The following is a 23,716-nucleotide window of genomic DNA, read 5'->3' as shown; positions in this document are numbered from 1 at the left end:
GCCATTACGAAGAAAATGATACATCAGTAATTCTGCAAAAATATGAACCAATTATTATGCTTGATAGGAATTCAAAACATTAACAGTCCTACAATTATTAAAACTTACGTCTCATCTTGGTAAGCATTCCTTTTGTGCCATGTTTCCCAATTAAAGAATCATTCTCAAATAAAGATAAAACATACCTGAACTAAATGTACCACAACTTTCTTGTCGTTAAGAAGCTACAATAGAAAAACAACATATTATGGTCATCCATTGAGAATTGAATAAGGCTTACATATATTATGTAATATATGATTAGGTTGAATGCTTCAATAGAAAATTAATATTGACCTATCACATTGATTGTACCCTTTCATTTATCCGAATGAAGGAACCTACAAGATTCCCCACGGATACATCAGCCTTACTCATGAAACTCCAAGGAATTGGCAGCTTTTTAGCACTGCTAAAGTCGAACAAGTGTGATTTATATAACTTTCAACTAAATCTTAAGCTATATGGTGAAATTAACAGTGATTGGACATTTTTGGCACTTACTTCGCACTATCAAGCACTTCCATGTGCGCATGATAAGTATATGCATTAATAAACAGAAAAAAAAGGTTAGAAATTCTCTTTGGATCAGGTTATATTATGTACAAACTTGTCCCCTAGAAATCTCAAGGCACCCAATATACCTTAATATAGTCCTACAACGTCAATAAACCAAACTTCAATCAAAAGGATAATTACACTTCCAATCACTAATAACTAATAGCTAACAACCCTCATTCAGCAAAGCGACTCACCTGAATTAGTTTTTCAAGTTTCACCCAAAATAAAGCAAATAAACTTCTTAATTTCCTCACGTGAGCTAGGAATAGGAACATTATAAGGTTGGAATGAAGCGAGAACATTTTCAAAGGACTTCTACGCAATTATTTTGAAGTCATCATTTCTCAAATGTCCTTTAGACCAAGGTGGTTTCTGCAGTTCTTTCACATGCACAATAAGTGTAGCCCCGAAGTGTTTCCGTGTTATTCTTCCACCAACCATCGAATCAAATCTCTATCCAAGCAAACCAAATATAAAATCTACAGTTCAACGTATTATCTTTCATAAGAATCGCATTTACAAGACATTAATTCTCTTCGTAGCAAATAATACTAACCTTAATTTGTGAGCCACTCCTACTAGATAAACCCTGTTCAGTAAAGCTTTTCAAACTATTTTCCTTCAACAACATATTTTGGGTAGTATCATGGGATGGGATGAATGAGGTTGATGGTTCATAATAATAATAACCAAAAAGCCTTTGAAATCCCTAGTTCTCTCCATTAGTTGAGTTTGTAAGTTCCTAATTTTAGTTGATATATGATAATAAGTATCACATTAAGCGATTTATGACTATTACCATCTCTAACCTAGCACATACATCAGTATCGTGCACGCAACTAAGCACCCATAGGTAGTTCGGAATCTTTTGAAAGTGTCATAAAGCATTTTTAATGAGCTATCCAATTTTGTAAATATAGTTGTTCATCATGTTCAGTTGATGTTTATTTAGGGGTGTTTACTATGCTTGATAGGATGAGATTATAAAATACTAGTGCATTAATTAAAACATAATTATTATATAACCTTCCCCTATCCTCTGTAGTATAATAATATTTTATACTTCTTATCTTGAGAACAAAATACAAATATGAGTAAAACTGCATACAAAATCCTATCATTTCAACTCTAGAGAAGACAAAAGAAATTCTCTGGAAATACATATGATGTAAAATTGTAAAAGAAGATAAATAAATTTATCGCATACATGAGATGCAAAGAAGTATTCATCAATAGACAATTTCCAAAAATATTTAACAAAAACTTTCTATATGAAAAATTGATTCACTTGATTACATAAACACAACTAGCAAATCATATTGCAACAAAAAGTTTGCACATTAATTCATTGAACAAGTACCATAAACCCACATTTTCTTAGTCATCTTTAAATCGAAATTTGTCCCAAAATAGAGGAGTTGTTGAAAAGGGAAATCCGATTATAACAAGCTATCCCATTCTGATCGCAAAAACATAAATCAATGCTCATAAAGAAGAGTTAGAGATTTACTTTGGGATGCGGTCAAGTATTGTACAAGCTTGTTGCCAACAACTCAAGTCTTCCGGTATATTTTAATATAAGCCTTCAACATTAATAACCAAAATTTAAATTAAAGGGATAATTATATTGATAATCACTAATAACTAATAGATAACATAACCTATATTCACCAAAGCAACTGACCTGAACTAGCTTGTCAAGGTTCACTCGAAATGAGCAAATAAACTTCTTAATTTCCTCACTTTAGCTAGGAATATGAACATTATGAGGTTGGAATGAGGCGAGAATCTTTTCAAGGGACTTCTGCACAATTAGATTTGATTCATCCTTTCTCAAATTGCCTTTAGACCAAGCAGGTTCAAATAGTTCTTTCACATGCACAATAAGTGCAGCCTTCCAGTCTTTCTGTGCTCTCATTCCATCAACCTTCGAATCCAACCTCGGTCCAAGCAGACCAAATATAAAATCAATGTGTTATCTTTCATAAAATTCATAGGAAGAACATAACTAATTTATCCTCATCGCGAACAACACTAATCTTAATTTGTAGCCACTACTAATAGATTAACCCTGTTCAGGAAAGCTTTTGGACCTATTATGCTTCAACAACATATTCCGGATAATATCATGGGATATGATGAATTGGGCTGATGGCTCAAAATCTTAAGAAGCCAAAAGCTTAAAAATCCCTTGAGGGGAAGCTGATACATCAGTAATTCTGCAAAAACATGAACCATCTATTATGCTTGATCAGAATTCAAAACATCAACAATCCTACAATTATTAAAAATTACGTCTCATCATTGTAAGCATTCCCTTTGTGCCACATTTCTCATTTAAAAAAACATTTGCAAAGGAAGAAGAAACATACCTAAACTAAATGTACCATAACTTTGTTGTGGTTGAACAGAGTCACTTGAAGAAGCTGCCACAGAAAAACAACATATTATGATCTTCCGTTGAGAATTGAATATGGCTTACATATATTGCATAAAATTTGATTAGGTTCAATGATTCAATATAAAATTAATATTTACCTATTGCGTTTATTGTACCATGCCGTTTCTCCGAATGAAGGAACCTATAGGATTCCCCGCGGTTACGTCAGCCTTTCGTATGAAACTAGTAGGGAATTAATAGCTTTTTTACACTGCTAAAGTCGGACAAGTGCAATTAATATCACATTCAACTAAATCTTAAGCTATATGATGAAATTAGCAGTGATTGGACATTTTTGGCATTTACGTCGTACTACAAGCACTTCCATGTGCGCACGATAAGTATAGGCATTAATAAAAAGAAAAAAATACCATAAAAGTTATTATGCTCCGGCATGTTGAAATCCAAATTTCCTCCAAAACATAAACATTTTATAACACTGCAATCCTATTTTAACAAGCGTCCCTAGGTTTAATCCCCTAAATAATTAAGTAATTCCCGTAAAGAAGGGTTGGAAATTCACTTTGGGTCAGGTACATATTATGCACAAACCTGTCCCCTCGAAATCTCAAGGCACACAATATATCTTAATATAGTCCTGCGACATCAATAACCCAAACTTCAATCAAAAGGATAATTCCAATTCCAATCACTAATAACTAATAGCTAACATAACCTCCATTCAGCAAAGCGACTCACCTGAACTAGCTTTTCAAGTTTCACCCAATAAGAGCAAATAAACTTCTTAATTTCCTCACTTGAGCTAGGAATAGGAACATTATAACGTTAGAAAGAGGTGAGAACATTTTCAAGGGACTTCTGCACAATTAGTTTGAAGTCATCCTTTCGCAAATGTCCTTTAGACAAAGGTGGTTCCTGCAGTTCTATCACATGCACAATAAGTGCAGCCCCGAAGTGTTTCCGTGTTATTTTTCCATCAACCTTCGGATCAAATATCTGTCCAAGCAAATCAAATATAAAATCTATAGTTGAACACATTATCTTTTATAAGAATCATTTGTACAAAACATAAATTCTCTTCCTAGCAAATAATACTAACCTTAATTTGTGAGTCACTCCTACTGGATAAACTCTGTTTAGTAAAGCTTTTCAACCTATTTTCCTTCAACAATATATTTTGGGTAGTATCATGGGATGAGATGAATGAGGTTGATCGCTCATAATAATAAGAACCAAAAATCCTTCGAAATCATTTGTTCTCTTCATTAGTTAAGTTTGTAAGTTCCCAATTTAAGTTTATATATGATATTAAGTATCTCATTAAGCGATTTATGACTATTACCATCTCTAACCTAGCACATACATGAGTATCTTGCACGCAACTAAGCACCCACAGGTAGTTCGAAATCTTTTGAAAGTATCATAAAGCATTTTAAATGAGCTATCCAATTTTGTAAATATAGTTGTTCATCATGTTCAGTTGATGTTTATTTAGGGGTGTTTACTATGCTTGATAGGATGAGATTATAAAATACTAGTGCATTAATTAAAATATAATTATTATATAACCTTCCCCTATCCTCTAAAGTATAATAATATTTTATACTTCTTATCTTGAGAACAAAATACAAATATGAGTAAAACTGCATACAAAATCCTATCATTTCAACTCTAGAGAAGACAAAAGAAATTCTCTGGAAATACATATGATGTAAAATTGTAAAAGAAGAGAAATAAATTTATCGCATACATGAGATGCAAAGAAGTATTCATCAACAGACAATTTCCAAGAATATTTAACAAAAACTTTCTATATGAAAAATTGATTCACTTGATTACATAAACACAACTAGCAATCATATTGCAACATAAAGTTTGCTCATTAATTCACTGAACAAGTACCATAAACCCATATTTTCTTAGTCATCTTTAAATCGAAATTTGAGCCAAAATGTATGAGTTGTTGAACATGAAAATACAATTATAATAAGCTATCCTATTCTAATCCCAAAAACATAAATCAATGCTCATAAAGAAGAGTTAGAGATTACTTTGGGATGCGGCCAGTTATTGTACAAGCTTGTTGCCAACAAGTCAATTATTTCAGTATATTTTAATATAAGCCTACAACATTAATAACCAAAACTTTAATAAAAAGGATAATTACATTGGTAATCAATAATAATTAATAGTTAGCCCTCATTAAACAAAGCAACTGACCTGAATTAGCTTTTCAAGTTTCACCAAATGAGCAAGAAAACTTCTTAATTTCCTCACATGAGATAGGAATAGGAATATTATAAGGTTGGAACGATGTGAGAACTTTTTCAATTGACTTCTGCACAATTAGTTTGAAGTCATCCTTTCTCAAAAGGCCTTTAGACCAAGCAGGTTCCAACAGTTCTTTCACATGCACAATAAGTGCTGCCTTAAAGTCTTTCTGTGCTCTCTTTCCAGATCCAATCCGTCCAAGCAGATCAAATATAAAATCAATGCATTATCTTTCATAATAATCACAAGAGGAACAAAACTAAACTCTCCTCATCGCGAACAACACTAACCTTAATTTGTGAGTCACTCATAATTGATAAACCCTGCTCAGAAAAGTTTTTGGATCTATTATCCTTCAATAATATATATAAGATAATATAATGAGATGAGATGAATCACACTGATGACTCATAATCATAAGAACCCAAAAGCTTCAAAATCCTTTGCAGTGAAGATGATACATCAATAATTTTGCAAAAATATGATCCAATTTTTATGCTTGATCATAATTCAAAACATCAACACTCCTGCAATTATTAAACATTACATCTCTCTTTGCTAAGCATTCCCTTTGTGCCAAAATTTTCAATTCAAGTAATATTTGCAAAGAAATAAGAAACATACCTGAACTAAATTTACCACAACTTTATTGTGGTTGAAGAGTCACTTGAAGAAGTTGCCACAAAAAAAAAAAAAAATTATGGTCTTCCGGTGAGAATTGAATAAGGTTTACATATAATACATAAAGTTTGATTACATTAAATACTTCAATTAGAAAATTAATAGTAAATCTCTTTTAGAGTACCCTGCTTTTTATCGTAACGAAGGGACCTACAAGATGCCCCACGAATACACCAGTCTTTCGCATGAAACTCATAGGGAATTGACAGCTTTTTGGCACCGCTAAAGTTTGAAAAATACAATTAATATTACTTTTAACTAAATATTAAGTTATACGGTGAAATTCGTAAAGATTGGTTGTGGGCACTTACATTGCATTGCCGAGCACTTCCATGTGCACACAAAAATTATATACATTAATAAGTAGAAAAATTACCAGATTATGTACAAATTTATCCCCCCAAAATCTCAAGCTCCCGGTATATCTTAATATAATACTGCAGCCTCAATAATCCAAACTTCAATCAAAAGGATAATTACGTTGATAATCACTAATACTAATAATTAACATAATCCCTATTCAGCAGAGCGATTGACTTGAACTAGCTTTTCAAGTTACTAAACTTCTTGATTCCCTCCCCCCCCTTGAGTTAGGAATAGGAACATTATAATGTTGGAATGAGATAATAAATTTCTTAACTTCTCCACTTAATATACTTTTTTTTTCTCACAAAATATCATATCAAGATATTATTTAAACAAAAGTTCAAATCAACATTTCATTTCAAAAAAATATTAAATTACAACTAAAATTTTTAATTTAATGATTGGAAAACATCAAACTAAAAAGTAGCGAAAAAGAAATATGAATTAATTTAATGTGCAGATTGATTGAATTGAATGAACAAAATATTAACTTTTTATATAATATTAAATGTAACTTATGATAATTTTTAATGAAAGATAGGATTGTGTGTATGTCTCTTTTGTATATATATATATATATATATATATTTTACATTCGAAAAAATAATTTCAATTTTTGTTTTAATGACGTGGGATCCGCAGCTGCTATCCGAAAATGCGCATTGGACAAACCCCGGCCGAAAAAATAACTTCAATTTTGGTTTGATGAAATCCGCAATAGCCGATTCAGAACAATCATTTGTTACAGGATGCACAATTTTTATTTGGGTTAATGTGATATTTAATATTAGAATGGATCCAGCACCGTGTTCATGCTTCAATCCATTGGTATCACCGCCACTGCCATCGTCATCTTTTATTTCACCATCTTCATTATGGTTCGCCATCGTGGATCGGCCTTTACCGTTTCAGATACGTCGCGGTGTATGATCGCGGCGTATCGGTCAAATATCGATCGATATAATTTTTTTTATATTTATTTTTATGTTAAAAAATTATGATAAGTCATTAAAATATATCAAATCATATAATTAATTTTAAAGTATTATAATATTAACTAATATATTATAATTATAGTAAATTAAAATTAAAATCTTGTCTAAAAAATAATTTTAAATAATATATTTATAATTAATTATAAATTATTCTAAAATATTAATTCTAATAAAAATTAATTTTTACAAATTAAATACAATTCAAAATAAAATAGTTAAATCTATCAATTAAATAAACAAATTAATTAAAATAACTAAATTTCTTCCCCAGACACACGCTTTCTTCCTCCCATCTTCTTCCCCAACCTTCTTCCTCTTTCAAAACCTCATCAACCACAGAAGACACACGCAAACAAACAGGTACTTTCCATTTCCCAAATTCTAGATATGAAATTAAAGGAATTGAAGGAGAAATAACAACAATTACACTTCCAGAATGATAAAAATAAAATTTCATAAAAATCTTTGAAAATATTGGATATTTTGTTTTCCGGTTCCGGATAGGCCGAGTCCGGTCCGACTAGGCTGATCCAGGCGAACCATGATCTTCACTACATTTCAAGCATTTGCCATGGCTGCTGCTGCCACCACTGCCACTTTTTTCTGTCATCTTCACCACTGTGACACACTACCATCACCACTAAAATGTCTTCGCTGCCGCGGTCGCCGCCGCCAAAGTGCCTCCACTGATTACTGCCACCACCGCTAACAGACGGCAGACCTGACACTCTTCGTCCGATAACGCTATCACTAGACCTAGCATCACCACTGCCACTGCCAACTGTTATTATCTTCAAAATTAAAATCCAATAGTTCATTTAAATTTAGTATGATGTTGATTTTCATCACCTGATCCATTCCGATTTAATAGTCATTTTGTTGGTTTATCTAATTATTTTTTCAAGTAAATTTTAAAATATTAATATTTTATAAATGCATATATATATATAATTATTTTCTTAAAAAATATAAATAAATAACTATTGGCGTAGTGTCAGATAAAGTCTCTTATTAGATATCTTAAAAACAATTAGATTGTTTGTTCAATTATATTTATGTTCTTACAAAACTCAATGTTCAATATAAAATACTCCTATTTTTTCATTTTAATCTGTCTCGTAACAAAGTATCAATTTTTTTTTTTTAAGTAACCGTACTATCTATTAACATTACAAATACTCTTACAACTTACAATATATTACACAAATGTCATTACCTTTATATCACGCATACTAATAAAGTTATTTTAGTCATTTTTATTTTATTCCTACTATATCTCAATATAATACTAATATTTCTAAAATTACGTACAAAAAACAAATGGATACTTACTTGTGGGACGGAGGGAGTATTATTTTTTATATTACCAACCCAAGCATTTTTGTAATGAAATATTTTCGTCTCTAAATTTATTTTTTTTCGTTACTAATGATATTATTGACGAAATTAAGGATAAAATTATGTCAGCTACGTGAACTTTATGAATATAATTCCGTTATAAATATATATATTTTTTTTTAGTTAAAATTCTTCGCATCAAAATACTAAACAAAACAAATAAACTCCATAAATACACAATGATTTTAATAGTAATGAGTTGATCGTTTAAAGAGAAGCACATATTTTAATAGTAATGAGTTGATTTTTTAAAGAGAAGCATTATATGTGCCATAGCTACATGAGATATAGTGTGTGTTTGTTTGGAGTTTTGGATTTTGAGTTGGAATTTGAATAGTAAAAATTTTGAATTTGAAAAGTTATATGATGTGATATAAATAGGTGTTGATGTGATGTTTTGAATCTAAAATTGATTTTTAGTATAATACAATAGGTGTTTGATTTGATATTTTTGGGGAAAAAAAATTGGATGAATAGTAGAAAAAAAAAATCCAATCCCTCAAACAAACACACCCGATCATATATTACTCAATGCAAATTTTTAGTTCTGAAACTAGGATGTTGCATTCATATTGTTTTGATTAGTTTGAAAAATTAAAAGTAAATAAAACCTGTCTATACTCTAACGGTGTGTTTGTTTGGGAGTTTGGATTTTGAGTTGGGATTTGATGAATAAAAATTTTGAATTTGAATAGTTGTATGATTTGATATAAATAAGTGTTGATGTAATGTTTTGAATGTAAAATTAAATTTTAATATAATATAAAAAATAAAAAATAGGTTTTTGATTTGATATTTTTGGGAGAAAAAAATGGGATGGATAGTGTATTTAAAATCCAATCTCGCAGACAAACACACTTATACATATATGAGTGAAAGAAAAATTATATCTTTACAATTTTAATAATATTTAATATTATTATAATAGTATATAGAATTTAATTTTTTTTTAAAATTATGCAAAATTTAATTATTAAAAGAGTAAATAGAAAATAAATTAATTCGAATAAATCAAAATAAAAATTAAATAGATTAATTATGAATGAAAAAAAAAATATTTACATAAATATAAAAGCAAGTATATAAATATGATATATTTTCTCCGTTCTAGATAAATTGTCCTTGTAAATACTAGAATTTAGATTAAAATATAATTAAAAATAATTATTGTATAATAAAAAAATATAAATTAAAATTAAAATAACTAAATAATTTAATTAAAAATTATAAAATTATAAATTATAAAATTTAAAATATAATTAAAATATATAAATATATTTTTGAAAAAAATAAATTATATGAAATGCACTGAAATAAAAAAAATAAATATTTTATATAAGACGAAAAATAATTTTTCCTTTAAATTTTAATATATAATAATAGAAATAATAGTATGGTATGAATAGTATATATTTGGGTGTGGATAAGATCATCGGACTCCTAACGTTTCATGTCTTTCTATGCTTTGTTCACATAGTGATATATATTATTATATGTATTTATATATCATATATATACACACAATATATATATATGTACAGTCAATTAGAGGGGCTCGGAGAGGATGAAGCGTTACGGGTCTATAATCTCATCTTGTTCGGGTGTAATTAGAGGTGGAAAAGCAATGTTTGGCTAAATAAGTTTGGCCTATAAGTCTGAACTTTTTTTGTTTTCTAAAAGTTTTAGCCTGATCTTTTTTAAAATTTAGTCTAGTTTACGAACCTGTTTAAAAGATTATATAATATTTTTATTTATTTATTAATTTATTTGTAAATTTAGTATTAGAAACAAAAAAAGAATACAATTATTGTAAAAAAGTTAAAAATTCTATTTTTTATAATAAATTTATAATTAAAATTATTTAATAAATTTATTATCAGATAGAAAATTATTCTTAATATATAATAATGAAAAAATATTTTTATAATAATAATAATAAATAGGTGGCCATGTTAATTAAAATGACTTATTTTTAAGTGTCTATTCTATTTAAATAAAAAGATTTTAATTTTTTTTTTTTTTTTGACCTAGACTTAATAAATAGATCAGACAGATTAGGCCTTATTTATAGGCCTCTGACAGACACCCTATTCACGTCCCTAGTGTAATTTTAAATATTACTATTCAGTTAACACAATTATTAATAAAAATATACTCTTTTTGTCCGGAGATTAATAAATTACTAATAAGTTATGATAATATTTTTTATATAAATAATATTATTAGTATTTTTAAAATATGAATTAATATATATTAAAAAAAATTATAATATGTATTTAAATATTGAGTAAAAATCATTATTAGTCTCATTCAAATTCATTTTTTTTTTAATTTTTGGTCTCATACAAAAACAATTATCAAAACTAGTCACACCCAAAAAATTACTTATCATTTCTAGTCCCACCGTTCAAATTTTGACGGTTTCGACTGACGTGGCTGTTACGGATGCTGACTTGAAATCTGACTCGGACACAACACGCCCGTGTTGCACAAAACACGCCCGTGTTTATAATACACCTCAGCGGACCAATTTGAGACTCCAACACGGGTGTGTTATATGGAACACGGGCGTGTTTCTACATGATACACGGTCGTGTTTAAAGTTGCAGTGGTTCAGACAGTGTACAAAACACGGGCGTGTTGAAATAACACACGCCCGTGTTTGTAGCTACAGACAGTGGCGGTGGCCGTGTTTATGTATATTGACCGTATTTCGGTTTTATTGATCGTATTGTTATGTTTTCAGTGACATATTTATTATCTTTATCAATATATATTTTTAATTACCACAATATATTAAACAGAAATAATAAACTAATAATATATTATATTTAGTTAAAAAGTCTATTTACATAATACAAACCTAAGAACAAAATCGGAAACTACATAATATATATTCAATCCGAGTGTTCCTCATCCATCAAATCATCATCCCGATCCATCTCCTGACCAACACTATCAACCAACACAAACCGCTCTCGCCCACTCTGTGTCCTAATTTTTGTAATCATACCCATAGACTGTAGGGTACAGAAACCACACGGCATCATAAGACAACAAGGCTCCTCCATCCCTTTATTAAATACTTGAAGACCTTTCGCCAATCGAGTCACATAAGGCCCAATAGCAATGCCTCCAAGACGTTTATCCTCAACTTGATGAATGAGAAACCATGCAAGCATAAATCCTATATTTACTGGTAAACGTGCATGCGTACTCCAAAGATAACATAAATGGTGCGACGATACAACCCCCGTACTCTCTCTACGACTAGATAACGTATGGGCTAAAATATAATGAATATATCGCAGATATGCATACCGGAGGGTCGATGCCTTCGACCGTGTAAGATTGTGAAATTTTTCCGTGCTAATACGCGCCCAAAAGTTATGAGCATTTTCCGGAATCGAAATGGGCAAGTTCTTAAACTCCAGGGTATCCACGAACGCCCTATCATACAAACCCATAATTACGCCTAAATCAGATAGGGAAACCGAAAACATCTTGCCTCTTAGTCGAAAAGTCAAACTCTTCGGTTTTTCGTAATGGTAGTTAATAGAGTTGTGTGTCAACGTCGTCATAAAATCCAATGTCAAACTCTTATATGTTGGCTCAATAATTTGGAAGAAATTACGCTATGCCCCAACCGAAACAAGCTCCTCTACTTCCCCTTCTATGCCCAATGTCTTCAATACTTTGCTGTCAATATGTTTACTCGTCAAAAAAACTTTAGCTTTCAACCGCTCATATCGCTCATATCGCTCTTGTTCTTGAAAATTCAAAAACCGACCACTTAAATCAATATTCTCCCTCGATGAACCAACATCGGTCGATACTCCCTTTCCGCTCCGTTGTTTTCCTCGTTTAGGTGTCATTTCTTAAAGTTAACAAGCACAAAGCATTATAACATAACATTGTTCGAAAAATCCAACAAAATCTCAATAAACACAACACCAAAAATAAAACATTATATGACATTGTTCGAAAAATCCAACAAACCATACCAAGAAAAAACCATTATACTATATTGTTAAAAAAAATCCAACAATAAGTAGTGCAAAATTGAAAAAAATTCATATAATTTTCAAATCCAAATGTATACCACAATGTGAGAGATATAACAAGTAAAAACATTGTATCAACAATAAACTATTTAAAAAAATTAAAGAAAAAATCTTTTTTCCCGAATCTTTAAAATCAAAGCAAGGAAACAACCCAAATCAGCCGCCCCCGAACTCGTCGTCTGTCGCCGCCGTTGCCATCGTCGTCCGTCGCCGTCGCCGCCGCCCTCGCCGTCTTTCGCCGCTGCAGTCGCTATCGTCCAGGAGGATGCCTAGGTCGAACACGGGAGATTTGTATATATTGTCTCCCGTGTTTGACCGATCCAGGTTTTTAAAAAACCTGACCCGACTCGAACACGGCCGTATTCCAATATCACACGCCCGTGTGTGATTTACAATGAATTCTCTTATACGAATTCAACACGGCCGTGTATCAGACGCACACGGCCGTGTAACCAAACACGGCCAGGAACATGGCCGTGTACATCCCCCTGGACTATTCTGTTTCCACAACACGCCCGTGTGCGTATGTACACGGGCGTGTTTCTTGTACACGAGGTAAATGTGTAAAGCAGGGCTAACACGGGCGTGTATTTATCAAACACGGCCATGTTGAGTTGCATGTTCAAATACATGGGCGTGTCAACCCCTGGGTTGTTTTTTTGAACACGGCCGTGTTCGACTACACGGCCACTGACATGGCCGTGTTTGACCCCTGAGGTCTATTATATTTTTAGAACATGGCCGTGTTTTATGCTACACAGCCGTGTTCAACTACACAACCACTGACATGGCCGTGTCTAACCCATGGGTTTTATTCTGTTTTTGGAACACGGCCGTGTGTAAATCGACACGGCCGTGTTGAAGTAAACAACCACAGACATGGCCGTGTCTGAGCCCTCTGTTCTACTCTTTTTTCGGAACACGGCCGTGTTCTATGTACACTGAGTCAAGCTCTATGATTCAACACGCCCGTGTATTTGTAAGACACGACCGTGTTTGCGATTTTTGGAATCGGAATGCATGCGTACACGGCCGTGTTCTGTATTACATGCCCGTGGTTAACCCTAAATTTTGTCTAAAACCATTGTTAAAATTAACGCATCCAAACACAACACCTACACACAAAAAAAATACCAGCTAAATAACTCAAATTCATCCATACGTCAAACCCACAACAAACATAAGTCATATTCATACACAATAACAAATGACAAACAACATAAGACTAATCCAAATACAGTAACATAAGCCAAATTCACAGAGAATAACACAAATCAACTCCACAAACATGCCCTAAATTTATATTTTCTCTCAATGTGTCCCACTCGATGTTCCGCCTTCAGTTGTTGCTCCATTTCCAAAAGTTCTTTTTCTCACATATTTCATACAAACGGTAAGAGTTTATTGTAATAAAAAAATCAATATATCAACACACCACGTAAGTTGCGTACCGTTAACTTTGCAATTGAAGGTTGTATTGTAGGAGTCTCGGCTTGTTGAATTTGTGGAGTTGAGATACTTTCACTTTGCGCCGGAATATCGCATCTCTGCGACAACTCCTCAGCAAGTTGCATTCCGTCCGCCGTGGAATTTGATTCGATCAAACTTGCTCTTATCTTTTGGCAACCCTTCAAAGTATGTCCAACAAGCCCACAAAATTTGCAAGTTCTTCTGACTTTTTGTCTTGGTAAAATACTCTCACTAACCTTTTTTCCCCGTAATTGACCTTTCTCCATTATTTCATTGGGGTCACGTCTCCTTGCCTTTTTAGGTCTTCCAGCAGTTTGTTTAACATTTGGGGGAAGTGGTGGAGGCAATTCAGGTTTTTGCCACATTTTTTTACCATCCATTGCGCCAATAGAATACGAATACACTTTATTGAATGTCTCAACACTATATATTTCATCAACAAAATCCTCTGGATTTAACTGTTGTCTACATATAGCACTCATCGCATGGTGACATGGGATACCACATAACTCCCATTTTCTACAACTACAGGATTTTTTAAAAATGTAAACAACAAATCGATTCTCATCCGAACAATAAATCTCGTAACACCAATCATTGACTTTAACGGGTGCACAAGAAGAAGCCGATTGAATGTTTTTTTCCATAATTTTTACTATCTTAGGGCAAAAATGCATATCCCCCCATTTTCTATGCGTCATCTCTCTTCGTTTCTGAAGACGTGTTAATAAATATCTTCTAATCCACTCTAACATCGGCAGTATCGACATTTCTCTTGCATATAATATTATACTATTGAATGATTCACATAAATTGTTCAAGATCATATCACATTTCGAAAATGTAGCAAAATGTGATCTTGACCACTGACACGGTGGCTTGTCGGCAAGTCAATCAATGCATTTCGGATCCAACTCTTGAATCTCCTTCATCACCTCCTCAAAGTCGGGGACAGTACTTGCGTCGGCGGCCATCCAAATCAATCTTTTATATGCAAGACCCTTAAATCCAACTGTTTTCATATTTTCATACAAATGTCGAACACAAAATCTTTTTTCGCATTGAGGGTGTTGATGTATTTTTTAAACAGATAAAAAGTAAAATCCGAAAATAGGAGATTATCTTTGAACTTGATTAATTAGTGCCTGAATTAGGAATCTCTAAACACTATACGATACAGAAAATAAATTGGAAAATAAAAGACTGAAAATTTAAATGATGATCCCCGAATCATTGACTTTGCTGTCGTTTGAAGATGATTGAAGATTCCCTGTCAGTTGCATATCCCAATCCTTAAATATTCTTCAGAAACGTCACTTGGAACCGTCGCTCGAACGGTTACAACAATTCTCTCAACCGTTCGCTACCTCCTCTTCTGCTGACACGTGTTTTCAGCCGACCAAGCTATTATTCTCACTTGCTCTCCGCAGCATCCGACCTCCACAACAACCCACAATTCACTCATCCAACTGTGGATCAACCGACTTGCCTATCTGACGACCAACCAACCGACTTGTTAGTCCGACCGCAAACCTCCCGACTTGTTGGTCCAGCCGCAAACCTCCCGACTTACAGACCAACCAACCTGCAGACCGTCCGACTTGTAGACTATCCGACTCGTAGACTGTCCGACTCGTGGACCTTCCGGCCTGCGGACCATCCGACCTGTGGACCTTCCGACCTGCGGACCGTCCGACCTACGGACTTTCCGACCTGCGGACTTCCCGACCTGCGGACTTTCCGACCTACGGACCTTCCGACCTGCGGACTTCCCAACCTGCGGACTTTCCGACCTGCGGACCATCCGACTTGCAGATTTTCCGACCTGCGGACTTTCCGACCTACGGACCTTCCGACTTGAGGACTTCCCGACCTGCGGACTTTTCGACCTGCGAACCATCCGACCTGCAGATTTCCCGACCTGCGGACTCTCCTAAAAAACGTTCAGTTTACCCGATTATCTTGAAATACCCCCTTAAAGAGTCTAAAACACCCGATTACAAGCCCACATCTTCTTCCAACTTGGGCTTTTTAACCTAATTATAAATTTCATACGTAATAGAGGGAAAATCTTTTCCATGGCCGGAACAAGACCTTTTTGTTTGTCAGATATAAATGTATAACCCTCGTGCTCTATGTTCAAATCCTCCCTTAGAAGAGTGAAAAACCATTCTCACGCTTTGCGCGTCTCACTCCCGACAACAACATATGCCAAAGGAAACAACTCATTGTTGGGATCAATTCCAATAGCAGTCAAAGGAATGCCTTGGCAAGGAATTTTTAGGTGACAACCATCCACCCCAATGATAGATCGACATCCAGACTGAAACCCACGTACAAACAATTTCAAACATATGTAATACTTGCTAAATCTGCGTCGTCCATTCAAAAATTCGCCTTCCAATTGCATCAAAACAGTTGACCCAGGATTAGATTGTCGTAAAGCTTCAGCATAGTCCCACAACTTTCCATATTACTCTTTAGCATCACCTTCAATTGCCTTAAGTGCCTATTTTCGTGCTTTGTATGCTTGCTGTTAGGATATATTGCATCTAATGTCTTCTGTGATGTCTATCATAAACCCTTTTATACGTCGTTTAGGATCTGATCGAAACAACGACTCATACTTCCTTGCAAGCCATGTCGACTTCACATTCTTCATATTCAAGTCGCACATACAATCATGATTGCAATTATATATCTTTAGTTTTAAAGATGCTTGATCATTCACCTTTAACACATTCATTTTCCAATTGGAGTTCTCAACAGCACATCAGACATAAACTTTTCTTTTATCATTCTTGACAAATTTCAAACTTCTCATTGTCTTGGTAGCATGATTCTGGACCGCCTCCTTAAATTCTTTTTTAGAGCTAAAAATCATTCCAAGACTAAAAGTGGGATCATACTTTGACGCTGGATCATAAATGGCATACGATTCCATTTCATCAACATCGGATTCAACAAACATGGTTAAATCTTTTTCTTGAGAATCACCAAATGACATGTCATCTTCGGAATTTTGGTGCACCACGACACTTTGATTTTCATTAAACTCATTTATATCAACATTAGTCTCGAACAATGACCAATCAATCATATCATCATCTGAATCTTGTTCTTCCATCATATAATCGAAATCCTCAAAATCCGATTTATTAAGCATTTCATTCCACTCATCTTCTTCTCGAATTTCATTGCAATCCAAATTTACATCTTCATCGTATATTTCTTCGACACATTTTCCTTTATCATAATTCATTTTTATGATAAATAATTTTCTCCTACAATACAAGTGAGGATATAACACATATTGAATACACTAATTATAAAATACAAAAAATTATGCATAAATTATAAAACAATACATTATATAAAACTTATTTATATAATATTCAACTTTTCATACACTATAATCCATTAATCACTAGAATATACAACTTATACATATTATTATTTTTTATACCATAAAAGACAATAAAGATACGAAAAAAACAAATTAAAAATTACCTCACAATAGAATGCACGAGAATATTCTTCACTTCAAAGAGATAAAATATAATATATGGAAAGTGAGGTTAATAGATTGGAGAAGTGAGGCTGGAATGAGGAAAAAATGAGAGAAAATTTGAGTGAAGTAGATTTGAAATGAGAAACATGTGGGGCTAGGATTTTTGTCAACAACGAGATCGAACACGGCCGTGCTTACTTACAAACACGGTCGTGTACGGCTAATTCTAGTCGCCAATACTTTGAATGGTATAACACGGCTGTGTTTTAATGAACACACCCGTGTATCATGTAGAAACACGGCCGTGTTCCATATAACACGCCCGTGTTGAAGTCTCAAATTGGTCCGCTGAGGTGTATTATAAACATGGGCGTGTTTTGTGCAACACGGACGTGTTGTGTCCGAGTCAGATTCCAAGTCAGCATCCGTAACAGCCACGTCAGCCGAAACCGTCAAATTTGGACGGTGGAACTAGAAATGATAAGTAATTTTTTGGGTGGAACTAGTTTTGGTAATTATTTTTTTATATGACCAAGAATGAAAAAAATTGGATTTGAATGAGACTAATAATGATTTTTACTCTTAAATATTTTTAACGTTATATTTTAATAACAAATATATAATATAAATATTATTTTGTAGAGAATAAAATTTTATATAACATAAATAAATAAAAAATATAGTATTTATTTATTTATAATTAATATAACATAATTTTATGAATAAAATAAAGAATTTTAAATATAAATAAAATAAGTTTTGAATAGTTAAGTGAATTCGATTTAATTAATTTATAATTGTTATATATATAATTGATAAATTTATTAAAAATAAAAACATATTTAAATGAATTAAAAGAAAAAACAAAGAAAAAATATGTATTATTATTATTATTTTGTAAAATATAAAATTAAAATATTATTTAAGGTATAATATTGTTTATCTAAAATTGCATAAACAATTTATATTTTATTTATTGTGGAACCTTTTGTGATAAATTAAATTTCGCAATCAAAACTTGATTTTTGGGTATAAATAAAAAAAAAAATCTTTTTTTAATAAATAATTAAATAAATAATTGACCAATTTTTTATTTTTATAAAGATTAAATAATATTAACTCCATAAAATTATAAAATAACATATTGATAAATTATTTAGTGTATTTATTACTTTTATTTATATAAAATTTATATAATTTAACTCATGTTACACTCATACATCAACTTTGAACGAAAATAAATATTTTATGCAAATTTTAATTAATGCAAAATTTGAGAACATAAAAAAAAATCATAATTGTGTTGTTTTGTGACTTTTACCGTATATTTATTCAAATTTTGTTTTGTAAAAATATAATATTAAACCATTATTATCATTATTATTATTATTATTATTTAATATTATATTATAAATTTATTTTATATTCAAAATATCTTATCAATCTCTATTTATATCATATCAAATATTTATTCAAATTTAAATTTTTACTGTTCAAAATTCAAACTCAAAAACTAAAATTCACCAACAAATATTGTATTTACTTGTACGGTTTTGATTTTAATAATAAAATTTTGAATTGAAACAGTGGTTAATTTTTTGAAAGTGATAGTGATATTTTAAATGTAAAATTAAATTTTAATTTAATAAAATAAATAAAAATTGAATGTTTTATTTAATATTTATGAAAAAAAAATTAAAATAGTAAAAATTATGATAAAATTTTACAAGTATAGACAACCTTTTGAATATTAGTATATAATTTAATACTCAATTTTAAATAATTTATACAACAACAAACATACTCTAGGAATAGAAAATAAAAGAAAACCCCTAATCTAATTCGCTCTGCGCCGTCTCCGCCTTCACCGTCCGTCGTCTACCTCTCACCGCCCTATTTGTATTACAATCGTATTCTTCTTTCTTCTCTGACCCGTCTGCACCCTCTTTCTCGTCGTCGTCTTCATCTGGCCAACACGAGCCAACGCTCTTTTCCAGGCTGCTCTGATACACGCCTTGACTCGATCCGTAGAGGTTGGTTCCCGCTCCGCTCAATATTTCTTCTCTACAGTAAGCGAAAAGTGAAAACCCGATCTGAAATCTCCAAGGAAAACAGCCTAGGACGATGAATTTCGCGGATGATAATTTTGAGCTGAGAGAAGTCCAGACACTTGAAGGCCACGAGGATAGGGTTTGGAGCCTCGCCTGGAAACCAGCCACCGGAGCTGATGGAGTCCCAGCGGTACTCGCTTCCTGCAGCGGAGACAAAACCGTGCGCATCTGGCAGCAGAGTTCCATTTCCGGCCCTTTCGAATGCAAGGTTGATTATTTGTCAGTCTTCGTTTTACAATTTTGGCATTGGAAAGTGCTCCAAGTGTATGTCTATGCAAATCAGTGTGATTTCGAGAAATTGGTATTGATGGTGGTTTTTTTCTAAAAATATGGTGCAGGCAGTATTAGAGGAGACGCATACTAGGACCGTACGATCCTGCGCTTGGTCGCCGTCTGGAAAATTGTTAGCAACTGCAAGTTTTGATGCCACCACTGCCATTTGGGAAGATATTGGGGGTGATTTTGCTTGTGTTTCCACTCTAGAGGTATTTTTAATCTAGTTTAATCAATCTAGAATGGCAGAACTATTGTGTGTGTTTGTTAGTAAGATTGATTCATTAGTGCCTGAGTTTATTGATAAATTGTCTGTCAAGGGTCATGAGAATGAAGTCAAAAGTATCTCTTGGAATGCGTCGGGGTCATTGCTTGCAACTTGTGGCCGAGACAAATCAGTTTGGATATGGGAAGTGTTACCTCATAATGAATTCGATTGTGTTGCGGTGTTGCAAGGACATACACAAGATGTTAAAATGGTTCGATGGCATCCGTCAATTGATATTCTGTTCTCCTGTGGTTATGATGATACTATAAAGGTACTTATAAGCGTGGATGGTAGCACTAACGGCATTTAGATATTTGAGAATTTACTTAATATATTGAGCCTTATGGTTTGGACTATTCAACTGGCTGATGTAGGTGTGGGCGGAGGATGGGGATGGCGATGATTGGCACTGTGTTCAGACATTAAATGCAGCCAACAGGTAGTTTATACTCCAGCTTTGAATTGCTCGTTAGCAGATACATCTTGGAACTTATATTCTATCACTGACAGCCTATGCCATACGATTTTCTCTGCTAGATGCACAATTACATCAAACATCATGTAAAAGAAATCTGTCAGTGTGCTAACTTAGATCTTGATACATTCTTTTTGAAACATGGAATATCATTTGATAAATTGGTTAGCTTTCATAGAATCCATTTTTTCATAAATTTTGACACCAGAGTATTGGCTTCTTACCTTTGAAATTAATTTCAAGCAATAGTAACTTGTAGGATGAAACCATTGTATGCACTAACCACAAAGTTTAACTGTTCTCATTTATAATGCTTCACCTTGTTGTGCTTTTCTAATATGAATTGAATTGTGTGCTCAGCCGTTGAATTTCTCAAGTAAGATAAAATATCAATCATTATTTATGTTGTTTGTACGCAGGCATACATCTACGGTCTGGGCTTTATCATTTAATGCCAAGGGAGATAAGATGGTTTCTTGTAGGTATGTGCAAACTTACTATTAATTACCTATGTTTGCATCATAAAAGTTTTATATTACAGCTGAGATCCAATTTGTGTTTTTTGCACTATAAGAACAAATAAGGTTGATTGTCAGATTATGATAATGGGTCCTCAATTTGATTTCGCAGTGATGACCTTACCATTAAAATATGGGGTTCGGATATTATGAGCATGCAATCTGGAAACGGATATGCACCTTGGTAAGACATGCCATTATTTGTGCTTGATATTTCTTTTATTTTGTTTCTTTTCCACTTTTTGACGTATTCATTCTGTTACGAATGAAATATATGTACTTGTATTGGAAATTGGAATGTTATGTTAATTGGTGTTCTTACCCCCAATACTTTATTATATTCCCGGACTAATGTAGGGAAATAATGATTTTTCAACCATAAAAACTTTATCGATCATATTGTTTAGCGGGCCCCGTTAAGGCTTTTACGATTTGTTCTCTTTGGCAAGGTGACTTATGCGGATAAATGAATAGACGAATCAAATTAATCATAGCCATTTATACATTTGTTCTCTGTGAATACATACATTGCATGTTATTTTATTCATTGTCTCTTTTTTAGTTCATGGTAGCGTACTTACATTGTTGAACTGAGCTCCTTCGTTGATTGTGCATTTAACGCACTTCATAAGCTACATTGGATAATAGATGTCTTTCTGGCTCTTATCAGGACGCACCTGTGTACTCTCTCTGGTTATCATGATCGGACTATTTTCTCTGTTCATTGGTCGAGGTATTTAAAGTATTTATATCTTTAGCTTCACATTTTCTTTAACAATTGCCAAATGTGTTGAAATATGTGTGCAAATTTAATTTTGGTTCCACTTGACTATCCATTTGGTTCGTTTCATCCTGTTATTTTGAATGATGAATGTTGCAGGGAGGGAATCATTTGCAGTGGGGCAGCTGATGATACAATATGCTTGTTTGTTGAGAATGAAGATAGCACGGTATGTTTTTATTACAATAAAAGGATCGGTAGAATAAATACTGGATAGTTATATGCCGAGTGAATAGTCCCTTTTATGACTGATAAATGCATGTCAATATTTATGAAACACAAAAGAGTTCGTACAAATTGGAACAAAGTTAATCACTGCCCTTCTGCATTTACAACTCTGCTTGAAATTTCCATGCAACTTTAGAAAAGGAGTGTCGAAGAGGGGAAGAAGTATTCATATAGTTATGTTTTGATGTTTTGAGAATAATTAAAATTGTAAATGGATACTAGACGATATATTTTAAATAAAAAATAAGTGTATGATGTGATATTTTTTTATAAGAAAACTATGTTATTGTCGATAAATAAACAAACAAATTCCAACTGTTTACATTCCTTTGGATAGATTGGATAGAATATATATGTATATATTATATATTGTGTGTGCGTATATTGTATGTTTTGATAATATTAATTGAGGAGGTTATCAAAAATTATGTCGGGAGAACACACCTGTTATAAATAGAAGTTTATTCTTAGCACACGGGCGCAATATATTTACTATGATCTCTCACTCACTTACCAAATTATTGTACACTACTACAACAGGTGGATGCACCTTCTTACAAGTTACTTCTGAAGAAAGAAAAGGCTCACGACAGGGACATAAATGCCGTGCAGTGGAACTCCATGGTAAATTTCAATGGAAGCCCAGCTAGTCTACTCCAAATAGCTCAATAGAATTATTGTTTTCATGCATACTTGTTGCGACATCTTAGGAGATAACATCAGCTTCATTTGTTTCGTCTTCTGACAGGATAACCGGCGCCTCGCCTCGGCCAGCGACGATGGCACGGTGAAGATATGGGAATTGGGGCAGAAGAAACAGCAGTCATGATCATGGTGGTGTGCTACTTGCAATATTTTCCATGTAGAAGAGACTATATATATATGTATGTACAATACCTGTTATTTTATGTTTTTGTCATTGATTTGGAGTATTTTAGATTGTTCTTGAGTGTTTTGTATTTATTTATTTATTTTTTTTTTGAAGAAATAAATAATTTTTAATATGATGTTTTAAATAAAAAAATAGATATACTAAGGAAGCTGAGCTTGTATTATTTGGTCAGAATGTCAGCAGTAATATTTACCTCTATTTTGTTTGTTTTTATTATTATGATTTTATGTTTTTTTTAGATTAAATAGTTGTTATATATACATGAGATTCTTATGAAAAAAAAAAATTACATTTTTAAATAGTAAAAAGATTTGGATGGGGTTTGTTTGGTTTTGGTTGATTAATATAAATATTCTATATTTTTAGTGTCAAATATACTTTCACATCCTTCTTACGTTGTTAAATTTAATCTA

At 32.5% G+C, this 23,716-nt stretch overlaps 1 protein-coding gene across 3 annotated transcripts; it reads left to right on the top strand.

Annotated features, from left to right (window-relative positions):
• Nucleotides 1-19,561: 19,561 nt before the first annotated feature.
• Nucleotides 19,562-23,378, top strand: LOC127250531 (protein CIA1). Of its 3 annotated transcripts, none has more exons than XM_051273870.1 (11): nt 19,562-19,790; nt 19,873-20,076; nt 20,207-20,353; nt 20,462-20,680; nt 20,784-20,848; nt 21,304-21,366; nt 21,515-21,586; nt 22,073-22,135; nt 22,283-22,352; nt 22,952-23,035; nt 23,160-23,378. In XM_051273870.1, the coding sequence occupies exons 2-11, from the start codon at nt 19,882-19,884 to the stop codon at nt 23,238-23,240; spliced, it is 1,059 nt and encodes a 352-aa protein (XP_051129827.1). In that variant the 5' UTR covers nt 19,562-19,790; nt 19,873-19,881; the 3' UTR covers nt 23,241-23,378. The 3 variants fall into 3 exon arrangements, with proteins under 3 accessions (XP_051129827.1, XP_051129835.1, XP_051129820.1); XM_051273878.1 differs by having other exon boundaries at nt 19,865-20,076; XM_051273863.1 differs by having other exon boundaries at nt 19,563-20,076.
• The last annotated feature ends 338 nt before the right edge of the window (nt 23,379-23,716 follow it).

This window comes from Andrographis paniculata, unplaced genomic scaffold, assembly GCF_009805555.1.
Source record: "Andrographis paniculata isolate CXL003 unplaced genomic scaffold, ASM980555v1 Contig11END, whole genome shotgun sequence".
Taxonomy (NCBI): Eukaryota; Viridiplantae; Streptophyta; class Magnoliopsida; order Lamiales; family Acanthaceae; genus Andrographis; species Andrographis paniculata.
Note: the sequence above shows the minus strand (reverse complement) of the source record. Positions and strands in the feature narration are given on the sequence as shown.